This window comes from Dasypus novemcinctus, chromosome 1, assembly GCF_030445035.2.
Source record: "Dasypus novemcinctus isolate mDasNov1 chromosome 1, mDasNov1.1.hap2, whole genome shotgun sequence".
Lineage (NCBI taxonomy): Eukaryota > Metazoa > Chordata > Mammalia > Cingulata > Dasypodidae > Dasypus > Dasypus novemcinctus.
The window spans coordinates 155,999,769-156,021,103 of NC_080673.1; the positions used below are offsets into that span (position 1 = coordinate 155,999,769).

Here is a 21,335-nt window from a genome sequence, read left to right on the forward strand (position 1 = left end):
TTTGGGACCGGCTGTTTCGGGATTTTTCCTGGTCCGGAGGTGTCTGGACATCGATTTGGAGGGAAGGTAACAGAGAGGATCCATCTGTGAAATATACACGGAGATCCCAGCTACGTGTGGAGGATTCCCTCCTTGGGTAGGTGGAGCCGAGGCAGCTAGCACCGCGCGGAGCCCCGGCGGGCGGCGGCCAGGGTAGCCGAGTCCGGCCGAGCCCGGCTGAGCCGCGGTGGGCGGAGGGGCGGAGCCCAGCTGAGCTCGGCCGAGCCCAGCTGCTCCGCGTTGGGCGGCGAGCGGGAGAGCCGAGCCGCGCTGCGCCGCGCCGGGCGGCGGGCGGGAAAGCCGAGCCCAGCCGAGCCCAGCCGAGCCGTGGCGGGCGGCGGGCGGGGGACCGGAGCCCAGCTGAGCCCAGCCGAGCCTGGCGGCGGGGTTTCTGTTCTTTGGTTTTGTTTTTTTTTTAAATTTTTTTATTTTTTATTTTTGTTGTTGTTGTTGTTCTTGTTGTTCTTTTTTTTTTTTTTTTCAATCCTCTCTTTCTTGTCCCCAATATTCTTCTTATACTATTTTACCTTAACAATACAATAGGTCCTACAGGAAATACCTCACATTTGCTGGGTTTCCTCACCCTCCACTGCCTCATTTCTCTGTGAATAGATTTAGCCTATCTACACTATCCCCTTTCCCCTACAACTTGATATCCTCCACCATCTGCTATCTCTCCTATATTCCATCTCCCTTTCTTTGATCCACAAAATGTCTAACTCTTAATTTCTAATACCTTTGTTTAGTTTTCCATCTGGTATTCGTCCCTGAAACTATTACCTTTCTTTTCTCTTTCCCTCTCTCACGAAAACAATAGCCTCTTAGTACGTACCACATTCCTCCTATATTCAGTCGTCTACCTCATTATAGGTACTTTCCTACTACTATAACTCTACACAATTCACATGATCTAACCTCCATCCTCCCAGAACTCATATTGTTGCTTTGTAAACATATATCACCAATACTACTTCACACTTTTTCCTCCCTTACACAATTGCCTTTCCCCAGCACTAATACTTTCCTTTAAAGTGAGCTTAACTAGCAATAAGAAATTGGAATAAGAAGAACAAAGTGACAAAGAGAAGATATAACACTTACGCAAAAACAACAGCTAATTAATCTCCAAGACTAGACAAAGAAGCTAAGGAACTGATTAAACCCGTCAAGAAAAAATGTTGACAAGACAGCAACAAAAATCTACAAACCAAACCAGTAATCAGGAAAACATGGCTGAATCCAATCAACAAACTGAAAATCAGGAAGGGGGGCAGGACTTCGCACAAGCAATGAAAGATCTCAGAACATTTATCACTGACAAATTTGATGAAGTAATGAAAGAGGTTAACAGCGTGAAGACAACACTTGGAGGGGAAATTGCAGACATGCGCAAAAAAATAACAGATATGATGGAAATGAACACCACAATTCAAGAAATCAAAAATACACTTGCAGCAAATATCAGCAGACTAGAAGAGGCAGAGCAGAGAATTAGTGATGTGGAAGACAGTGCATTGGAAATCAAACAGATAGTAGAAGTGGTCAATAAAAAGGTAGAAAAAATCCAGATAGGACTTAGGGACCTGAATGATAACGCAAAACGCTCAAACATACGTATTATAGGCATTCCAGAAGGAGAAGAGAAGGGAAAGGGGTCAGAAGGAGTGTTGCAGGAAATAATGAATGAAAACTTCCCAAATCTACTGAAAGAGACAGATGTACATATCCAAGAAGCACAGCGCACTCCACTGGTCATAAACCCCAACAGGCCCACCCCAAGACATATACTTGTCAAATTATCCAATGCTCAAGACAAAGAAAAAATTCTAAAAGCAGCAAGAGAAAAGAAAACCATCACATACAAGGGAAACTCCATAAGATTAAGTGCTGATTTCTCATCTGAAACGATGGAGGCAAGAAGGCAGTGGTATGATATAGTCAAGGTACTAAAGGAAAAAAATTTCCAACCAAGAATATTCTATCCAGCTAAACTAGCATTCAAAAATGATGGAGAGTTCAAAATATTCACAGATAAACAGAAACTGAAAGAGTATATCAACAAGAAACCTCCCCTTCAAGAAATTCTTAAGGGAATTCTGCAGGAAGAAAGGAAAAAACAGGACAGTCAGAGATGGAGGAGAGTGTAAAAGCAACAAGAAAGACAAAAATAGAAGGGGAAAATAAAATAATACAAACAAAATATAACAAACACAAATCCAACCAAAATATGGCTACCATAAATAACTCTCTAAACGTAATAACACTGAATGTCAATGGATTAAACTCACCTATCAAAAGATTCAGACTGGGACACTGGATAAGGAAATACGACCCATCTATATGCTGCCTACAAGAGACACATCTTAGACCCAGAGACTCATGGAGGTTGAAAGTGAATGGCTGGAAAACAATCATACAAGCAAACAACAACCAAAAAAAGGCAGGAGTAGCTATATTAATATCAGACAAAATAGACTTTAAATGCGAAACAATTGTGAGAGACAAAGAAGGATACTATATTTTAGTGAAAGGGACAATTTGTCAAGAAGATCGAACAATCATAAATATTTATGCTCCTAACAAGGGCGCCTCTAAATATGTGAGGCAAACGCTGGAAAAACTAAGTGAAAGAATAGATGCATCTACAATTATAGTGGGGGATTTTAATACACCACTATCAACTCTGGACAGAACATCTCAAAAGAGAATCACTAAAGAAACAAAACATTTGAACAGTATATTAGAAGAGCTGGATCTAATAGACATATATAGATCATTACACCCAAACACAGCAGGATATACATTTTTCTCAAACGCACATGGAACATTCTCCAAGATTGACCATATGCTAGGCCACAAAGAAAGGCTTAATGAATTCAGAAAGATCGAAATCATACAAAACAATATCTCTGACCACAGTGGAGTCAAGCTGGAAATTTGCAAGGGACAGAGACCCAGACTTCACACGACAATTTGGAAATTAAACAGCACACTCTTAGAAAAACAGTGGGTCAAAGAGGAAATCTCAAAAGAAATCAATGACTACCTTGAAACAAATGATAATGATAACACAACATACCAAAATTTATGGGATGCAGCAAAAGCGGTACTGAGAGGGAAATTTATAGCCATAAATTCATATATCAAAAAAGAAGAAAGAGCAGAAATTGAAGAATTAACTGCACATTTGAAGGAATTAGAAAAACAACAACAAAGTAACCCAACAGGAAGAAGAAGGAAGGAAATAACAAAGATAAGAGCAGAACTAAATGAAATAGAAAATAAGAAAGCACTTGAAAAAATAAACAAGACCAAGAGCTGGTTTTTTGAGAAGATCAACAAAATTGACAAACCTTTAGCGAGACTAACAAAGAAAAAAAGAGAAAAGATGCAAATACACAAAATAAGAAATGAGAAAGGTGATATCACCACTGACCCCACAGAAATAAAGACTATCATAAGAGGAAACTTTGAAAAACTATATTCCAACAAAAATGACAATTTAGAGGAAATGGACAAATTCCTAGAAATACATAAGCAGCCCATACTGACGAAAGAAGAAATTGATGATCTTAACAAACCAATCACAAGCAAAGAGATAGAATCAATTATTAAAAATCTCCCAACTAAGAAGAGCCCAGGGCCAGATGGCTTCACAGGTGAATTCTACAAAACATTCCAGAAAGAACTAACACCAATCCTGTTGAAACTATTCCAAAAAATCGAAACAGAAGGAACACTGCCTAATTCCTTCTATGATGCCAACATTACCCTAGTACCAAAGCCAAACAAAGACACCACAAGAAAGGAAAATTACAGACCAATTTCTCTAATGAACCTAGACGCAAAAATACTTAACAAAATACTTGCTAATCGTATTCAACAACACATTAAACGAATTATACACCATGACCAAGTGGGATTTATTCCAGGTATGCAAGGATGGTTCAACATAAGAAAATCAATCAATGTAATACACCATATAAACAGATTGAGAGAAAAAAACCACATGATTATATCTATAGATGCAGAAAAGGCATTTGACAAAATACAGCACCCCTTCCTGATAAAAACACTCCAAAAGATCGGAATACAAGGAAACTTTTTGAACATGATAAAGAGTATATATGAAAAACCTAAAGCCAACATTGTTTACAATGGAGAAATCCTGAAATCCTTCCCTCTAAAATCAGGAACAAGACAAGGATGCCCATTGTCTCTGCTCCTATTTAACATTGTCTTGGAAGTACTGGCTCGAGCACTGAGACAAGAACCAGATATAAAAGGCATTCAAATTGGAAGGGAAGAAGTCAAAATTTCATTATTTGCAGATGACATGATCCTATATATAGAAAACCCTGGGAGATCTACAACAAAGCTCCTAGAACTCATAAATGAGTTTAGCAAAGTCGCAGGTTATAAGATCAATGCGCAAAAATCAGTAGCATTTCTATACACCAATAATGAGCAAGATCAGGAGGAAATCAAGAAACAAATACCATTCACAATAGTAAATAAAAAAATCAAATACTTAGGAATAAATTTAACTAAAGAGGTAAAAAACTTATACATCGAGAACTATACAAGATTGTTCAAGGAAATCAAAGAAGACCTAAATAAATGGAAGAATATTCCCTGTTCATGGATAGGAAGACTGAATATTATTAAGATGTCTATCCTACCAAAACTGATCTACACATTCAATGCAATCCCAATAAAAATCAACACAGCCATCTTTAAGGAACTAGAAAAACTAACTATGAAATTTATTTGGAATAAAAAGAGGCCCCGAATAGCCAAAGACATATTGAAAAAGAAAAACGAAATAGGAGGAATCACACTTCCTGACTTCAAAACATACTACAAAGCTACAGTAGTGAAAACAGCATGGTACTGGCATAAGGAGAGACACACAGACCAATGGAATCGAATTGAAAGTTCAGATATAGAACCTCATGTATACAGCCATATAATATTCGATAAAGCCACCAAACCCTCACAACTGGGAGAGAATGGCCTATTCAACAAATGGTGCCTGGAGAACTGGATAGCTATATGTAGAAGAATGAAAGAGGATTACCATCTCACACCTTATACAAAGATCAACTCAAGATAGATCAAAGACCTAAATATAAGAGCCAAGACCATAAAGACCTTAGAAAGCAGTGTAGGGAAACATCTACAGGACCTTGTAATAGGAAATGGCTTCATGAATATCACACCAAAAGCACGAGCAGCAAAAGAACAAATAGATAAATGGGACTACCTCAAAATTAAAGCCTTCTGCACCTCAAAGGAGTTTGTCAAGAAAGTAAAAAGGGAACCCACACAATGGGAGAAAATATTTGGCAACCATATATCTGATAAGAGACTTATAACTTGCATATATAAAGAACTCATAGATCTTGAAAACAAAAAGATAAACAACCCATTTAAAAAATGGGAAAAAGATTTAAACAGACACTTCTCCAAAGAAGAAATACAAATGGCTAAAAAGCACATGAAAAAATGCTCCAAATCCCTAGCTATCAGGGAAATGCAAATCAAAACTACAATGAGATACCATCTTACTCCCATAAGATTGGCAGCCATGAAAAAAACAGTAGAATACAAATGCTGTAGAGGATGTGAAGAAAGGGGAACACTCATCCATTGCTGGTGGGAATGCAGAAGGATCCAACCATTCTGGAGGACAGTTTGGCAGTTTCTCAAAAAATTATCCATAGATTTGCCATATGACCCAGCAATACCACTGCTGGGTATATACCCATCAGATCTGAAAACAAGGACACAAACCGATATATGTACACCAATGTTCATAGCAGCATTGTTCACCATCGCCAAAAGTTGGAATCAATCCAAAAGTCCATCAACAGATGAGTGGATCAATAAAATGTGGTATATACACACAATGGAATACTACTCAGCTGTAAGAAGCAATACACTACAATCGCACGTGATAACATGGATGAACCTTGAGAATCTTATGTTGAGTGAAGCAACCCAGGCATTGAAGGACAAATACTATATGACCTCAATGATATGAAATAAGTTAACTGCCTCAGAGAGCTAGAGTCTGGAAAAGTGGCTTACTGGAAATCGGGGGGTGGAGGAAGGCTGTGAGTTAATGTCTGTAGGGGTGGAATCTGTGATGAGCTGGGGGTAAGTATGAGCACAAAGAAGGGACAAAATGGGGGCAAGGGGTTACCTTCGGGTGGGGTTTTCTGGGTTTGAGGGGGGCTGGGGATGGGAAGAGGGGTAATATGGTCCAAGAAATAGGTGGGAGGGAGGGGCAACATACAAACATGGGAGAGTGCCAGAAGTTCATTGAGAACTAAATGTTGAGTAAAACGTATCAAAGTATAAGTAGGAGGGTTACCTGGTTAGGACGCTCAGGGGGTATGGTCTGATGCGGGACGGACTCCGGAGGGAATAGCTGAAGGCTCATTTTGCCAAGGTGGGTTCTACCATTGGGTGGGGTGGACCCATATCCTGGGGAAGACTAATGCCGTCGAATAGAGAGAACTGTATCTCCCGTGAGAAAGGACGGCTCCCAGGGCATTAGATTGGCAGGCGTTGTGGGCCCTAAGGGGAGGGGAAAATGGACGTGCAATGGATGGAACTGCGGTCACCCCTCGGGCTGAAGCGTGGTTTGCTGGCCTGGCGGGGGAGCGGCCGCGGTAGGCCAAGCCGCTGCCCCCATAATAGGGTGGCTGGTCGGACTCACCGCCACCCCTGAAGGGAGCTCGGCATGGGCGCAGAGTGCCCTCGGGTCTCCCCTTCTCGGCAGCCATGCTTCCGCGGCCACCCCTCCTCCCGGATGGCGCCACACGATGCCTTCTTTCTCCCTGCGCAGGCGCAGGGCAGAAAATTCCAGTCTGCCCTTTTCCCCTCCCCCGACAGCAGCAACAGCCAGGCGTAGGCGGAGAAATCCAGTCTGCCCTTTTCCCCTCCCCCGACAGCAGCAACAGCCAGGTGTGGGCGGAAAAATCCAGCCCGCCCTTTTCCCTTCCCCCGACAGCAGCAACAGCCAGGCGTGGGCGGGAAACTCAAGTCTGCCCTCCACCCCAGCAACAGCAGCCACCAATCCCTAAACCCTGCCCCTTCCCCCAGCAACAGCGACAGCCAATCCCTAACCACCACCCCTCCCCCATCCAGTACCGCCCACTGACCTTTCTCCGGCAACCAATCAGAACAGGGCGTGGCTTCGACCAATCAGCCTTCCCCAGCCCCTATAAAACTGTTGCCTCTCCCTCAATAAAGTTGGACTTGCGTGTTTACCTTGTCTCCGCGGTAGTTCTTCTGCCGTGCGCCCTCCAGTCCTGAGAGCCCCCGACAAGGGCCTGGCCTCCCTTGTCCCCAGTTCGTTGCCTGCTTCTCTGGGCGACCCCTTCGTCGCCTGCTTCTCCGGGCGACCCCTTCGTCGCCGGCTTCGCCGGGCGACCCCGTCAGCCGAACCGCGCAACCCCTTGTGAGACCGATCCCTCGTCTGCTGCCGGACCGACCCCTCGTCCCAAGTGGGACCGACCCTTCGTCCCAAGCGGGACCGACCCCTCGTCCAGAGCTGGACCGACCCCTTGTCCGCAGCCAGACCCCACCTCTACCGACCGAGCAAACCGTCGCAGTTGGCGCCCAACGTGGGGCAAAGCAACCCCACCACAGCACAACGTGGGGCAAGGCAACCCCACCACAGCCTCACTCCATAACCTGGCAGCCCCCCCCTCCTCTCTTCTCACCTTGGGACTTCTCTCATGCAACATTGCTGCTACCTGAGCCTTGGCTACCTCATACGATCCACGGCGGTCTGGGAGAATCGCTGGATGGCTTTCTCCTTCCATGTCGGGGGCTTATACCGACCCGCTATGATTAAGAGGAGCTTTGGATTTCTCGGGAGCACGCGCTTGCACGTCTGAAGTAACCCTACCATAGCCCTACGCTCTCCTCTCTTCTCACCCCTATCTTTTCGCTCTGCATTGCTGCTCCTGAACCTTGGCGACCTCATACGATCCACGGCGGTCTGGGAGAATCGCTGGATGGCTTTCTCCTTCCATGTCGGGGGCTTATACCGACCCGCTATGATTAAGAGGCGCCAATAAAACTCTCAGGAGCGCGTGCCTGAGCACCTCCACCCCTGCCTTCACCTCTGCCTCCTCCCCTCTGCGCTTGCTCCCCTTTGCCTTGCTCCACTGCTCGTCGTCCCGCCCTCCCCTCGTCAGGGCCTTCTCTTGGCCCGCGACCACCGTCGGAGCCCCACCGGCTCCGACCCCTCGTCTCACCGCGCACCTCGGCTCCCATCGCCGCGCTCTCAAGGTAAGGGCCCCTTTTCTTATCGGCTCCAAAAGGCCATTAGCAATGGGTAACATCCTATCTGCTAAGCAAGCCCCACAAGTTCGGGCCCTCACCGGTCTCCTAGACACTCACCGGTGTAAGATCTCTTTCAAACAGCTTCAAGTATATCGGGACCTTCTTCTCCCCTTTAATCCGTGGCTTACCATGTGTCAGCTTTGGGACCCGGACACCTATACTCGCCTTATAGATAGGGTCACTTTTGCTGTGGAGCAGGAAGGTAAAAGATTCCCTCCTGGCTTATTACAGGCAACATAAAGTCCAGAAAAAATCTTGAAGGGTATAATCTATGATATGCTATATAAAAAAAGATTTAAAAGCAGCTATACCAAGAAAGTAAGAATTATGAGTCAACTGTAAATAAATTATATATTTCTGTTAATGTGTTGTAATTGTTCTGTGTTTGTCTGTCTGTTCGTTCAATGTCAACGTATATTGTGATACCTCCGGATGGTAAATATAAATTACTAGAAATCTTTAAAAGAGCTCTATTCAAATGGCCAAAAATTAAATAAGCGCTTATATTAATACTTAAGTTTATTATATTAATACATAAGTTTAAATGTTAATAATATATCTACAATTTAAAAAAAAAATTGTAAATCTTAATTAACAAAATTAACTGTACGTCTTCATAAAAAGTTGTTCTTGCCTAGATTAAAATGAATAACTTATTTTTCTTCACAGGATAATATAAAGAATGTAAAACTTATATGAATATTAAAAAGGTTAAAAGTTTATAAAAATGCTAATGGAAATGTAATAAGTTTTGCAAAAAGACGTATTTTGTCCTAAAGTAAGATGGCTAATTTTTCATAAACTCTTGAAATTTAATTTGCATGCGGCAAGTGTAAAAGGTATTGTGATAACTTTATGTAAGGGAATGTGTTCTGTAAAGATAAAATTTATCTTCAATAGCTTACATTAAGGTATTAAATGGCTAATTCCAAAAGGTCATTCTTAAATATATATATATAAAACTGAATTGATGATAATAATAATAAAAGGTAATTTTATAACAGGAAAGATTAACAGCAACCAAGCTCTCCTACCAACTTGCTTTTAGGAAACGGTTTCTAATATTGCATGCTACTAAGTATTTAAAGAAAAGTTATTCTTAAGGAAACAGAGGATGATTTTGTCTTTGCAGCCATTGTCTACTTAGCAACACCCCTCGCTATCGGCCTAGCCACTGTTGCGCCGGACGATTGAAACCTTAAACAAAGACTCCTCCTCACTGTCATCTTCCTATCTATCGTTACTATATTTACTGCCCTCATTCTCCTTCGTTTATAAAGCAGTCTCCTACAAACCACAAAGCTTCTGTCTTAAACATACCATTCTCAACCCTATCCTCTAAATGATCTTCTCACTTCCCCCACAGCCTTTAATACTCTATTTCTTCCTCATAACCTTTGCTTTCTTGATAATATTTTCCGCCATCTGTCTAGCCGCTACCACCCCAGAAGATTGTAACCACGGCCCCCCATGCCGCCATCGTTCTCAAGCAGCTCCAGCCCCGCGAAACGGCCCGCAACCTGCTTTCCCCGGCCTGCGGCCTGCTTTCTAGCATCTAATAACGTTTCTGCTTTTAACAGCTCCCCATACTTCTGCGGAGCTTCCTCCTGTCTCGACCTCACTCCTCTTCTCAGCCATCCAAAGCGTCCTTTCTCGTCCCCCGCCCCCCTCCTTTTTTCGCTTGAACCCCTATTGCGTTGCAGATTGGGCCGCCCCATGTCAGCCCGCCCCATTAACATCGGCCTCTCTCACGCCCGTGAAGACTTTGGCCTTCTTATTGTCCTCGCCTACGTCTCCACCACTCCCGACGCTGCCCCCACCACCGTCGCTGGTGCCCTGACGCGACTTGTCCTCACCGCTGCGATCCTCCAGACCATCACACAGTCTGCCTCTACCGCTCTTCGCCGCCAAGAAGAGATCAACTACCTGTAACGCGCTGTCATCCTGGACTTTTAACAAGCAGATGGACCTTATAGCCACCGAGATCAACAAGAATTGGACATTGGCCACCCTTGCTTGCAACGGCAAGATACTGCCCCCCAAATTGTACATTTATCCCCGGCATACTCACCTCCCTCTTCAGCCCCGCTTCCCTCATTGCTTACTGCCTCTTGGGCCTCAGCTACTTGTTGCTGCTGCCATCCTGGTCCTTATTTGAAAAGAAGGGGGAAATGCGGTCACCCCTCGGGCTGAAGCGTGGTTTGCTGGCCTGGCGGGGGAGCGGCCGCGGTAGGCCAAGCCGCTGCCCCCATAATAGGGTGGCTGGTCGGACTCACCGCCACCCCTGAAGGGAGCTCGGCATGGGCGCAGAGTGCCCTCGGGTCTCCCCTTCTCGGCAGCCATGCTTCCGCGGCCACCCCTCCTCCCGGATGGCGCCACACGATGCCTTCTTTCTCCCTGCGCAGGCGCAGGGCAGAAAATTCCAGTCTGCCCTTTTCCCCTCCCCCGACAGCAGCAACAGCCAGGCGTAGGCGGAGAAATCCAGTCTGCCCTTTTCCCCTCCCCCGACAGCAGCAACAGCCAGGTGTGGGCGGAAAAATCCAGCCCGCCCTTTTCCCTTCCCCCGACAGCAGCAACAGCCAGGCGTGGGCGGGAAACTCAAGTCTGCCCTCCACCCCAGCAACAGCAGCCACCAATCCCTAAACCCTGCCCCTTCCCCCAGCAACAGCGACAGCCAATCCCTAACCACCACCCCTCCCCCATCCAGTACCGCCCACTGACCTTTCTCCGGCAACCAATCAGAACAGGGCGTGGCTTCGACCAATCAGCCTTCCCCAGCCCCTATAAAACTGTTGCCTCTCCCTCAATAAAGTTGGACTTGCGTGTTTACCTTGTCTCCGCGGTAGTTCTTCTGCCGTGCGCCCTCCAGTCCTGAGAGCCCCCGACAAGGGCCTGGCCTCCCTTGTCCCCAGTTCGTTGCCTGCTTCTCTGGGCGACCCCTTCGTCGCCTGCTTCTCCGGGCGACCCCTTCGTCGCCGGCTTCGCCGGGCGACCCCGTCAGCCGAACCGCGCAACCCCTTGTGAGACCGATCCCTCGTCTGCTGCCGGACCGACCCCTCGTCCCAAGTGGGACCGACCCTTCGTCCCAAGCGGGACCGACCCCTCGTCCAGAGCTGGACCGACCCCTCGTCCGCAGCCAGACCCCACCTCTACCGACCGAGCAAACCGTCGCATGGAACAAAGGTAAATAAGGGGGCAAAAGAGGAGTTATGTGAGAGTACACGAGGATGAATATAAAACAGCTAATATTACACCAAAAACATATAGAGGACGACAGACTAATAATGAAAACCATAAGACAAAACATAGGATAACTAAAAAATTTAGAAAACTGTACAACCTAAAGTATGGACCACATAGTAAGCACAAATGTTACCTTGTTTGAAAACTATAGTTTCGGAATCTGTACATCAGTTTCAGGAAATATGATATGAATAAGTTAAAAGATTATTGCTGTGGAAGGGAAAAGGTTTTATGGTGGATCTGGGGAAATACTGTATATTGTATATATGAATTTTGGTGATCTAAGACTCTTCTGAAGCTGACATTATGTTGGGATTTACTTTACAGGAAGTTTTGGATCACAGAGTGGTTCAACAATGGCAGCGGAGGAATACTGATATGGGATGTTATTGACAGAATATATATGGTTGACAGGGAGTTATACAGGGCATATGCCCAGGGTATATGGTAATGTCTATATATACTCATAGTGGAAACAATTAAAAACAACAGCTGGGGGGGTACTGGGCTCCTGGCCGGGGGGTCACTGTTGTGGGCCCTGGGAGAGCAGCAGCAATCCTCCAGGTGCAACGGCAAGAACCAGGAAGGAAGGAGGGCCCAACAGTGGGCTCTTGATACTAATGGCTACACTTTTGAGCCTATGCACCTGCAATAAGAACAAAGCCTAGAGTAGCATTGTGCCTGGGGGTTTCCTCCTGACAGCCTTCATGTTACTCAAATGTGGCCACTCTCACAGCCAAACTCAGCGTGTAGATGTGATGCATTCCCCCCAGCGTGGGACACGACACCCGGGGATGAGCCTCCATGGCACTGAGGGATCACTACCACATACCAGCTGAAGAAGCAACTAGAAAATGACCTTGAATTAAAGATTCAATGCGGAACAGCAGAATATACCTGTCTACATATAATAACATGACTTCGGGAAGCGGTTTGACCTAATGTAAGGGGGAAATGGAAAGGAGAAATGAAATTATAAGGCTGTGAGTCTCTAAAAAAGAGTCTGGAGGTTGTCAGAAGGAATGCCCCTATGTACAACTGAACAGAGTCTAAGAGACAGATAAGGTAGATACAACCCCAGATATTGGTTCTTTTGAGGGATAAAGAGACCCACGGGTTCTATGGTCATGGCAGAAGGGGTTCACTGCCATGACAGATGGCCCTTCTTTGGAGCTGGTGTTTCTGCATGATGGAAATGGACTCAGAGGGGATCTCTTTTCACAAGACTTGCATGCTACTTTATTGGAATTGTAGTTGGTGCTGGGTTTAAGATATATGTAGGGGATTTGAATCTCTGGACTGATAATATGACACCCAGGCCCAGAGCCTCAACAGACTTCAGCTCCTACACTTTGACTTATTGGACTTACTCCACTCAGCTAACATGGAGTTGAAGAAGGTCAACCACCACAACATGGAGCCTAGAGTGTCTACAACTAGAAGCGGGAAGAGTGCATCCAGTACCCATGTGCAATCTAAGCCCTCACTTGACATAGGTGTGCAATGGACACAACCAATCCAATGTCCACAGAGAAAATGTGGAATGGGTGTGGGAACGGTAGCCATGGGGGCTGCTGGGTGTGGGGAACGGGAGGAAGAGATGAGATGTGGAGGCGTTTTCGGGACGTGGAGTTGTCCTGGATAGTGCTTCACGGACAATTACGGGACACTGTAGATCCCCCCAGGGCCCACTGGATGGAACGTGAGAGAGTCTGGGCTATGATGTGGACCATTGACTATGGGGTGCAGTGATGCTCAGAGATGAACTTACCAGGTGCAATGGATGTATCACGATGATGGGAGAGAGTGTTGCTGTGGGGGGAGTGGGGGGCGGGGGCGGTGGGGTTGAATGGGACCTCATATATTTTTTTTAATGTAATTAAAAATAATAATAATAAATATTAAAAAAAAAAAAAACAGGAACAATGCATGTGGTGGGAGGCATAGGTATATGGGAACTCTATTTTCTGCATGATTTTTCTGCAACAGTATAATTTCTCAAATAATAATTTTAAAATAAATAATAAAAAGAATGACCTTATGAGAGAGACTAAAGAGGCATGACAATTAAATGTTATACTTATCCATGGATTAAAAATAAAATTGAGATCAAGAACATTATTGGTACAAATGGTAAGATTTTAATCTTAAGTGTATGTTAGATAATAGTATTGCATTAAAGTTAAATTTCTTGAGTGTGATCATTAGATGGTGGTTACAGGAGAATGTCCCCGTTCTTAAATAATAAGTGTGAAGTGTCATGATGCTGCAATTTACTCTCAAATGGTTAAGAAAAAGTATATCTAACTATTAAAAGAAATACATGTATCCAAATACACATCCTGATGGGAAAGGAAATGTGGCTAAATGCTAACCAGAAAATCAAAGTAATAGGTATATAAGTGTTCATTATATTATTCTTGCTTTTTTTTTCTGTAGCTTTGGAATTTTTTTCAATATAAAAAGTTGAGAAAAATGAAAAAAGAATAAACAATGAAATACTATAATGACCATCTTGGAAAGTTTTTGAAGGAAAAAAAAACAGAAAAGAAAGAATTCACAAATCAGTTCTGAAACCAAACACAAATACCTTTTATTTGCAGGGTATCATTTTACATCAATTCCATTAAAACCTAAAACCAGTTTGCTGTACTCAAGTCAGGTGGCAAAACAGTACTTTAGTTAAGCTGGGAGTCACAGGACTTGCACACTTTAATGAATGTAATGCAAATACTGACGACATGAAGCATTCACAGTTATAGGTTAGCTGCTGTTCACTTAACAGTAACCCCCAACAGAAACTTATTTTATGAAACAATAGCAACCCATGGTTTGGTCTCATTTACAGACACCCAACATTTTAGTTGGTTAATGAATTCTATACATGTATTATACAACATATGAAAGGATAAAGGATAAGACTTACAGAGGTATTTTAGCAGTTGTAAGAATTAAAACCAAAGACACAAACTAATTTTTTTTTAAAGCTTTCTGTATAAACTTCAAAAGCACTGTTAAAATGGAGACCGAGAGGCAATGGAAATCTGTTGTTAAATCAGAATCTAAAATTTAGTCGGATTTAGAAAAACAATTCAGAGTTCATGCTTCAAGAAGGGGACACTTTACATTACCGTGGGTGTTTGCAGTGAATCAAATAATGGAATTTCTGACCTACTGCACCACTAAACACCTAAAAGTTGTATTCCATTAGAGTAGAGCATTTGGGAGAAAATATTTGGAAATCACACATCTGACAAGGATTTAAAATCCAAAAACAAACAAACAAAACAAAGAGTATCGCAATGTGGCGTTTAAAACACAGTGGGAAGAGAGAAAAAGGGTGTAGACTTAGGTACTAAAGAAAAACCCAAAGAAGGCATCCTGTTATTTAACATTAGCCAGTAAATAAATACTCAATGATTATTCTTCAGTTTTGTGTTAACTTAAGAGAAAGTTTCAGGAAAAAGTACCTTGTCTCTTTTTAAAAAAGTATCTTCCTCTGTCTCACCCGTTTCTCTCACCTCAAAATTAACCACATAAAATCAAGAAAACCAAAGGCAAACACTCTGCAACCCAGCAGTGGCAGAGATTTCTTTTCCATGGGTTTAAAGATTATTAGTAGTTTTCCAAAGTATGCAAGATTACCCCTTTGGAATACTTACTTTCATATTATATATCATGAAATAGTTTTACTTGGGCCTCTACTCTACCATGAAAAAATATGTAACATTTCTACCCCCTGCAAGAATCTTTTTCTTTTTAGGATTATCTGTGCTTTAGTGTTGTCCAGATTCTAACAGTAATTTTCAAAATAAATTTCACCTATGATTTACATTTGCTTTAAATAAAACTACAGTAGATCAAATTTAAGAAGCGCTGCTTTTGAAGTGTGATTTGGTAATTGTATGGGATATTTTTGAAAATGAATAGTTTCCCACAGATTCAAATCTGCTTATGGCCAATCAGCACTGTAATATACACACACCCATAAAAATCCCTTTCAACATAGCAGTTTCAATAACTATTGCTTGTCATAAACATTTTCTATTACTTTCAGATATAAATTTGTGTAAACTGGTATTAATTTGTAAGATAGAAGTGAGTCTACAAACAAGGAATGATTAAGTATGCTTAGTCGCTAGAGTTTTTCAAACTTCCGCTTTATTTCACAGCAAACCAAACTTTCCTATTTGGTAAAGAAAGGAAGTAACTGCATTCTACAATACCATGATTCTGTATATGCACACACACTGTATATACATACAAAATTTCTGTCTTTGGTGGTTCAGTTAGGAAAAAAATAATCTGAAAATCTGAACACTGTTTGCAAAGAAATTGTGAAATAGCGGTCAAGAGTAGCATTGTCTGTGTGCTTTACTCATTCAATGTCATTTAAAGGGTTCACATTTAATCTGAAGGACTTTTGGCCAGATTTAGAAATAATCCAAACCTCTTCCAATCATTACGTGTTTAAATCATGAATCTTGCTCACATAGCGTTCACTTGTCCAAATGCACCATTAGCTTTTTACTTGATTAAATCATTAGATTTTTGTGTTTTCACAAAACCTTAGGGACTGAAGTAGTCATTCAATAGCACCAGATAGTTGGGGGGAAAACACATTAACTATACAGCTCTCAAAGAAGAGAAAGGCAAACAAAACCAGACATAAAATACATACCTAAAAATACCTTCCTGCCGACTCTTGTTTCCTCATCCACATAAATAATGGCTATAACCTTTCTATACAAATTATTCAGGTAATGATAAGTGGCCCCTCCAGGAAAGGGCCTATCATTTAATAGAATTAACCAATGCTGGTGGTTTTGTGCCCACTGCCTGCAATGGACATTCTGCCAGGAAAAGCCTAGCATGAAAGAAACAAAAAAACAAAACAAAACAAAACCTCTTTAGGTATCATTTGTTCCCCCACCCCCACCCCCCAAAAAATCCTAGAAAATTAGACATCATGAAGGCTTAACTAAAAATTCAAGCCACAACCAAAAGTGTTCTGCAGTTATGAATTGCCAGCGAACTATTAGATTTTACTTAGGATGGCAATGGAAAGCATTAGCAGACCAAAGAGTGGCTAAAAGAATGCAAAAGTAAAAAAAATAAAATAAAAATAAACTGCTAAAGTTCAAAAGAATTTAAACCCCATTTTTAAAAGGTGCAATTTTAATTTGTTCCTTTGTACCTATACCCAAACTACTACTGTTTTAACATTAAAACAAACAAACAAACAAAAAAACCCTTTACTTTGCATGGTAGAAATGATTTGTAGTATGGTACATGCCTATATTTTAAAATAAGTTTAACCTTCATCACTTTAAAATGCTAATATTAAGTCAACCAAATAACATTTGACATATGCTTCTGAAAAATTATGATTCCCACTTTTTCCCAAAAGTTGGCCCCGTAAGCAATAAGGTTAATTCTGGCAACATTTGCTCATGTTAACAGTTGTTTGTCTTGTTTTCTGAAATGCTACATTTGAGACCAAATAAAGTATAATAGGTTCATTTGAAAAAAGGGACTAGAAATATGCCACAAAATTATTTTTACAATACATCTTTTGCAGAAATAATCTCTAGGTGAAGCTTTTTCTTTTTATACACATATACAAAATTTAAACAGCAATATACACATAATCACAGTGAGGACGTTGGCAAATTCACCAATCTGTAGTGTAAATACAAACTGCAAAGCAGCCTTCCAAGAGAACAATGCTACACAGCAAGCAGAGCTCGCCCATTCAAGCAAACACCAAAACATCCCTGCAAAAGGGAGACAGTGCAAGAAAAGCAGCATGCGCTTTGATACAAACAGCAATTTATGGCTAATGGTTGACATAACTGTGGTAACAGTGACTCTCTCGCTGCTATGCATAAAGTCCTATGACATCTGTTTGTCTTTATACCACTCCACAAACTCGTCCAACAAAACTGGCCCTGAAGAGAGAGGAAGAAATGAGGCTGTGAGGCTTTTCACAATGAGAAGGTATGCAAATGTACACCACTACAGAGGAGCAAGAGAACACCCAGCACTAGTACTTACATGCTCCATCTTCGTCATAGTTGCTGAGGTCAAGATTAATTGTTCTGCTAAACTCTAGCACATTGCACCACTGGTCTTTGTTGATAACTTTATATTTTGATTGCTAATGGAAGGAAAAGTAATAGGAATTACTGACACTTAACATTAACAAACAGGATGATTTAAATTGCTGTATGTATCAATTAATAAAGTTCACATAAGGTTTAACTCTTTCCATTTGAGGTGTGTTAAGCACCAAGTTAGGAGGATGGTTGGGGAGAGTAAAGAGCAGAATGTAAGGTGGCAATTTTCACTACAAAACTATTACGAGGGCTCAAAACAAAATGGCAAGCACAACAAAGAAACATGATTTTATATCCCTGGAAGTGAAATTTCTAGATAACAGAAGCCCTTAAATATAAAATGGGGATAATATCCACTTCATAGAGAATTAAAAGGTTAATGTATTAATTTATGTAAAGTTCTTCACTCAGTGCTCGGCACAGAGTAAGTGCTAAGTAAAGGGTAGCTCTCATTAATAAACCCTGCCATGGTTGGCACTGCTCATCACCAATTTGTCAGCTTAAAGTGCAGGCAGCAGTGGGTCACTTGACAAGAACTTACTAAGTGTTGCAAATGATCTCAGAACTCAGTGCTCTTGCCAATAAAGAAAACTACTGTTCTAAAAATTCAATCTCTGAATCTGACCATAAAAGAAACTAGAAGAACCCCCAACTAGTTTTTCTATTCCTCTTAGACAAGAAATATGCAATATTTTAGTTTTAAAATACAGTATCTTTGTATAAAGCTTTAAAACCAGAACTAACAATTTTTAAAACCTCACACTAAAATCCTAAAATCTGGAACATACTAAAACAATGCAAGTACATAAAAATATAAAATAAATTAAAAAGCAAAGATAGTTGAGCCAAAGGTTTTGAGGATGCAAACACAGGAAAAGCCAAAATCAAAAAATTAAAGGATTACTATCCCCCACCCTTTCAAAGAAAAACAATCTAATACAAGTAATCTCAGAGAAATGGAGAAAGAGAGAATAAAGCAGAGACTACAGATTTAACTTTCTAAGCAATTAAAACCAAAAACCCAATAACTGGAACACTTGATGATGCTCCTGGAATTGTGCAAAGTCAAATTTGCTCAAGCTATGCAAGGTCTTTCCACTAAAGAACGCTTCATATTAAGGCTCAAATTCTCCTAAACTCTCTGAGAACAAGAGCCTAACTTCTACGCATTTTCCAAATAGAGCTAACTCACAGGGTTGGTCAGAGACATTAGACAGATCATTTGTATATATGGACTACAATGTAAACAAACATGTAAACAAACACTTCTTATAGTAAAACTAATTTTTATACCTTTTCTGGCAGTCCTAGTTGGCAAGGTTAAAAACTAGTTTTAATAAATAGTCCTCAAAGATTCATATCAATTGGAACTTTTTCTAGACTATTACATATAATAAGTTGTAAGAAAGATTATTTTAAGAGTGAAGCTAGAGTCAAGGCATGGTCCAGGATCCTCTCAAAGACCCAAAACCACATCCTTGCAAGCAAAGATCACTTTTTAAAAGGATTTGGGATGGGAGGGCAAGGAGGATGCCATATATGACAATCCAAGTAAATCAAACTTACACCTGAGATACTTCCAGATTCTGCAGTATTATATTTCATCAAAACCAGTTGCTGATAACTCGTGGCTCAAAACATTTAATCGATACTTAAAGCAAACAAACAATGATAAAGTGCCTAATTGTTTCTTAATGTTGATCTGAAGAAAACTTAAGCAAAAGGATATATTGTCTATTTGCCTAATGTTTAAATTAATCTAATGTCTCCAAGTCACTGGGAGATAAGAGTAAATTACAAATTTGTAATACCCTAAAATAATTACAGAAAGAATGCAGATGGCTTTTTTAAACTTTGCTTAATTAAAATGGAAATTCATTTAAAGCCACAAAAGAAAGTAGATCCTGTTTATATTATTATAAAGAGCAATGAATCTAAAGAAAAAAGTAAAGCTTAAAATGGGAATGAGAAAGGACAGGAAAGGACACAGTTGTGGCTGTTTCTGATGCATTTGTAACGTGGAATGATGCAACACAACATTAAACACATACAGATACACTCAGAGAAAATAGGTAGTTGCTGACTGACAGTAATTATGTCACCAAAATTCCTATAAGCAGAAATGTACAACAAAAATTAAATAAAATGTTAAAATATATTTGGTAATTCTAAGCAAGCAAACATACATTTCATAAAATAACAATTGGTACCTCTAAGAATTGGTGAAAAACTGGAAAAAGGGACCAGATTTTTCCTAATAATAGTCCCAACATGCACTTGGCAGTGTTTATGTCTAGGCTGCGCTGGTCCTTTTCCTGTTTGACAAACAAAAACGAGGATGAGCCAGATGCCCCCAAATAATAAATTCCAATAATCCAAATTTGTATTTCATGTCAACAAGAAATTAGTAAACAACTCATTTATCATATACCATAAAACCCTTAAGAGCTGGGGGAAGAGAGGCAGTCAAACACAATAAAAGGCTCAATCATTTTGGTTCTATATAAATATACTCTGAGCAAGATTCGCTCAACTGAATGATCACCCTAATGCATTATGAATTCGTTTTGTAGTAGTATCCATGATTATTTCACAGAATAAAAATCTGTACCTCAATAACTTGTTTGTTGACATTTATGATAATTACCAAAATCATAATTGTTGACCCCAAAGTCCATTAACTTAACTAAATGGAGTTTATAAAGACTTTGATTTTTCATGCTTAGGAATCAGGTTTCCTTAATAATAAAAGTCAATTTTCTTTAATTATATGCCATTAATTATATTTCTTGTACCTAAACATGTTGGAATTAAATTGAGGTCATAAAAAAATGTTGGAGCTCTGGAGATTCTCTCCAAATAAGAGAATGTATCATCTACCTGCTCTGTGGGAAAGTAGTGTGTCTATCTACATAGTCTTCTTTACCTTGGATTTATTGGATGTGAATCTCCTAGCAGAATACCCTTCACCAATAACCAAGTGAAATACAACATTTCATCAAGGCAACCAGAATAGAAATAGTAATAAAACTGAATATGGGCAGAAGATCTAAGTTTGCTCCCATTATATTTGCAATTAAGGATCCTAATTTCTCATTCCCATCTTTCTTACAAGTTTCCATTCTGGAACAAATTGGCATTTTCTGTGGAAAGGAACAGAAGGCCCTGGGACCTTAAATGATAATCTTACATATGCAAAACTAGCTTCCAGGTGGTATTTTAACTACAGTGGAAACCTGCAGAAGTACTTTTCTACAAAGGGAGAAAGTGCCTGGCTATCCCATTTCGGTGGAACATAAACGTTCACCAATTAAGGGAGGTGGTGATCACCACTGTCAGCCACATTGTAGCCACCAGTAACTCCCAATAAAATAGTTACCTCAAGGACTCTAACAGTGAAGTTTTCTTTAGCACACAAAAAATTTCTTGCTATAACACTGAATTGAAAAGAACAGTACAGCAAATGTTAGGGCCTCACTCGACAACAGCAAACAGGGTAGATGAACTTGCAGCTATAGAAGATGTATGATAAGTTTGTGTTTTGGTCCCAGTCATAGCATTAACAACCAT

At 41.1% G+C, this 21,335-nt stretch overlaps 1 protein-coding gene across 8 annotated transcripts in view; it reads right to left on the minus strand.

Moving 5' to 3' along the window:
- Positions 1-14,214: 14,214 nt before the first annotated feature.
- Positions 14,215-21,335, minus strand: part of DCUN1D4 (defective in cullin neddylation 1 domain containing 4) — a 129,376-nt gene continuing 122,255 nt past the window's right edge. For 5 of the 8 annotated variants that reach the window (XM_058298823.1, XM_058298819.2, XM_058298803.1 and 2 more), the window contains exons 9-11: positions 19,976-20,080; positions 17,704-17,806; positions 14,215-17,597 (exon numbers count right to left, since the gene is read on the minus strand). In XM_058298823.1, coding sequence (XP_058154806.1) covers positions 17,542-17,597; positions 17,704-17,806; positions 19,976-20,080 — 264 coding nt within the window. In that variant the 3' untranslated portion in view covers positions 14,215-17,541. The remainder of the gene's footprint in view (positions 17,598-17,703; positions 17,807-19,975; positions 20,081-21,335) is intronic. The other 3 variants (XM_058298830.1, XM_058298808.1, XM_058298826.1) reach the window with 1 other exon arrangement.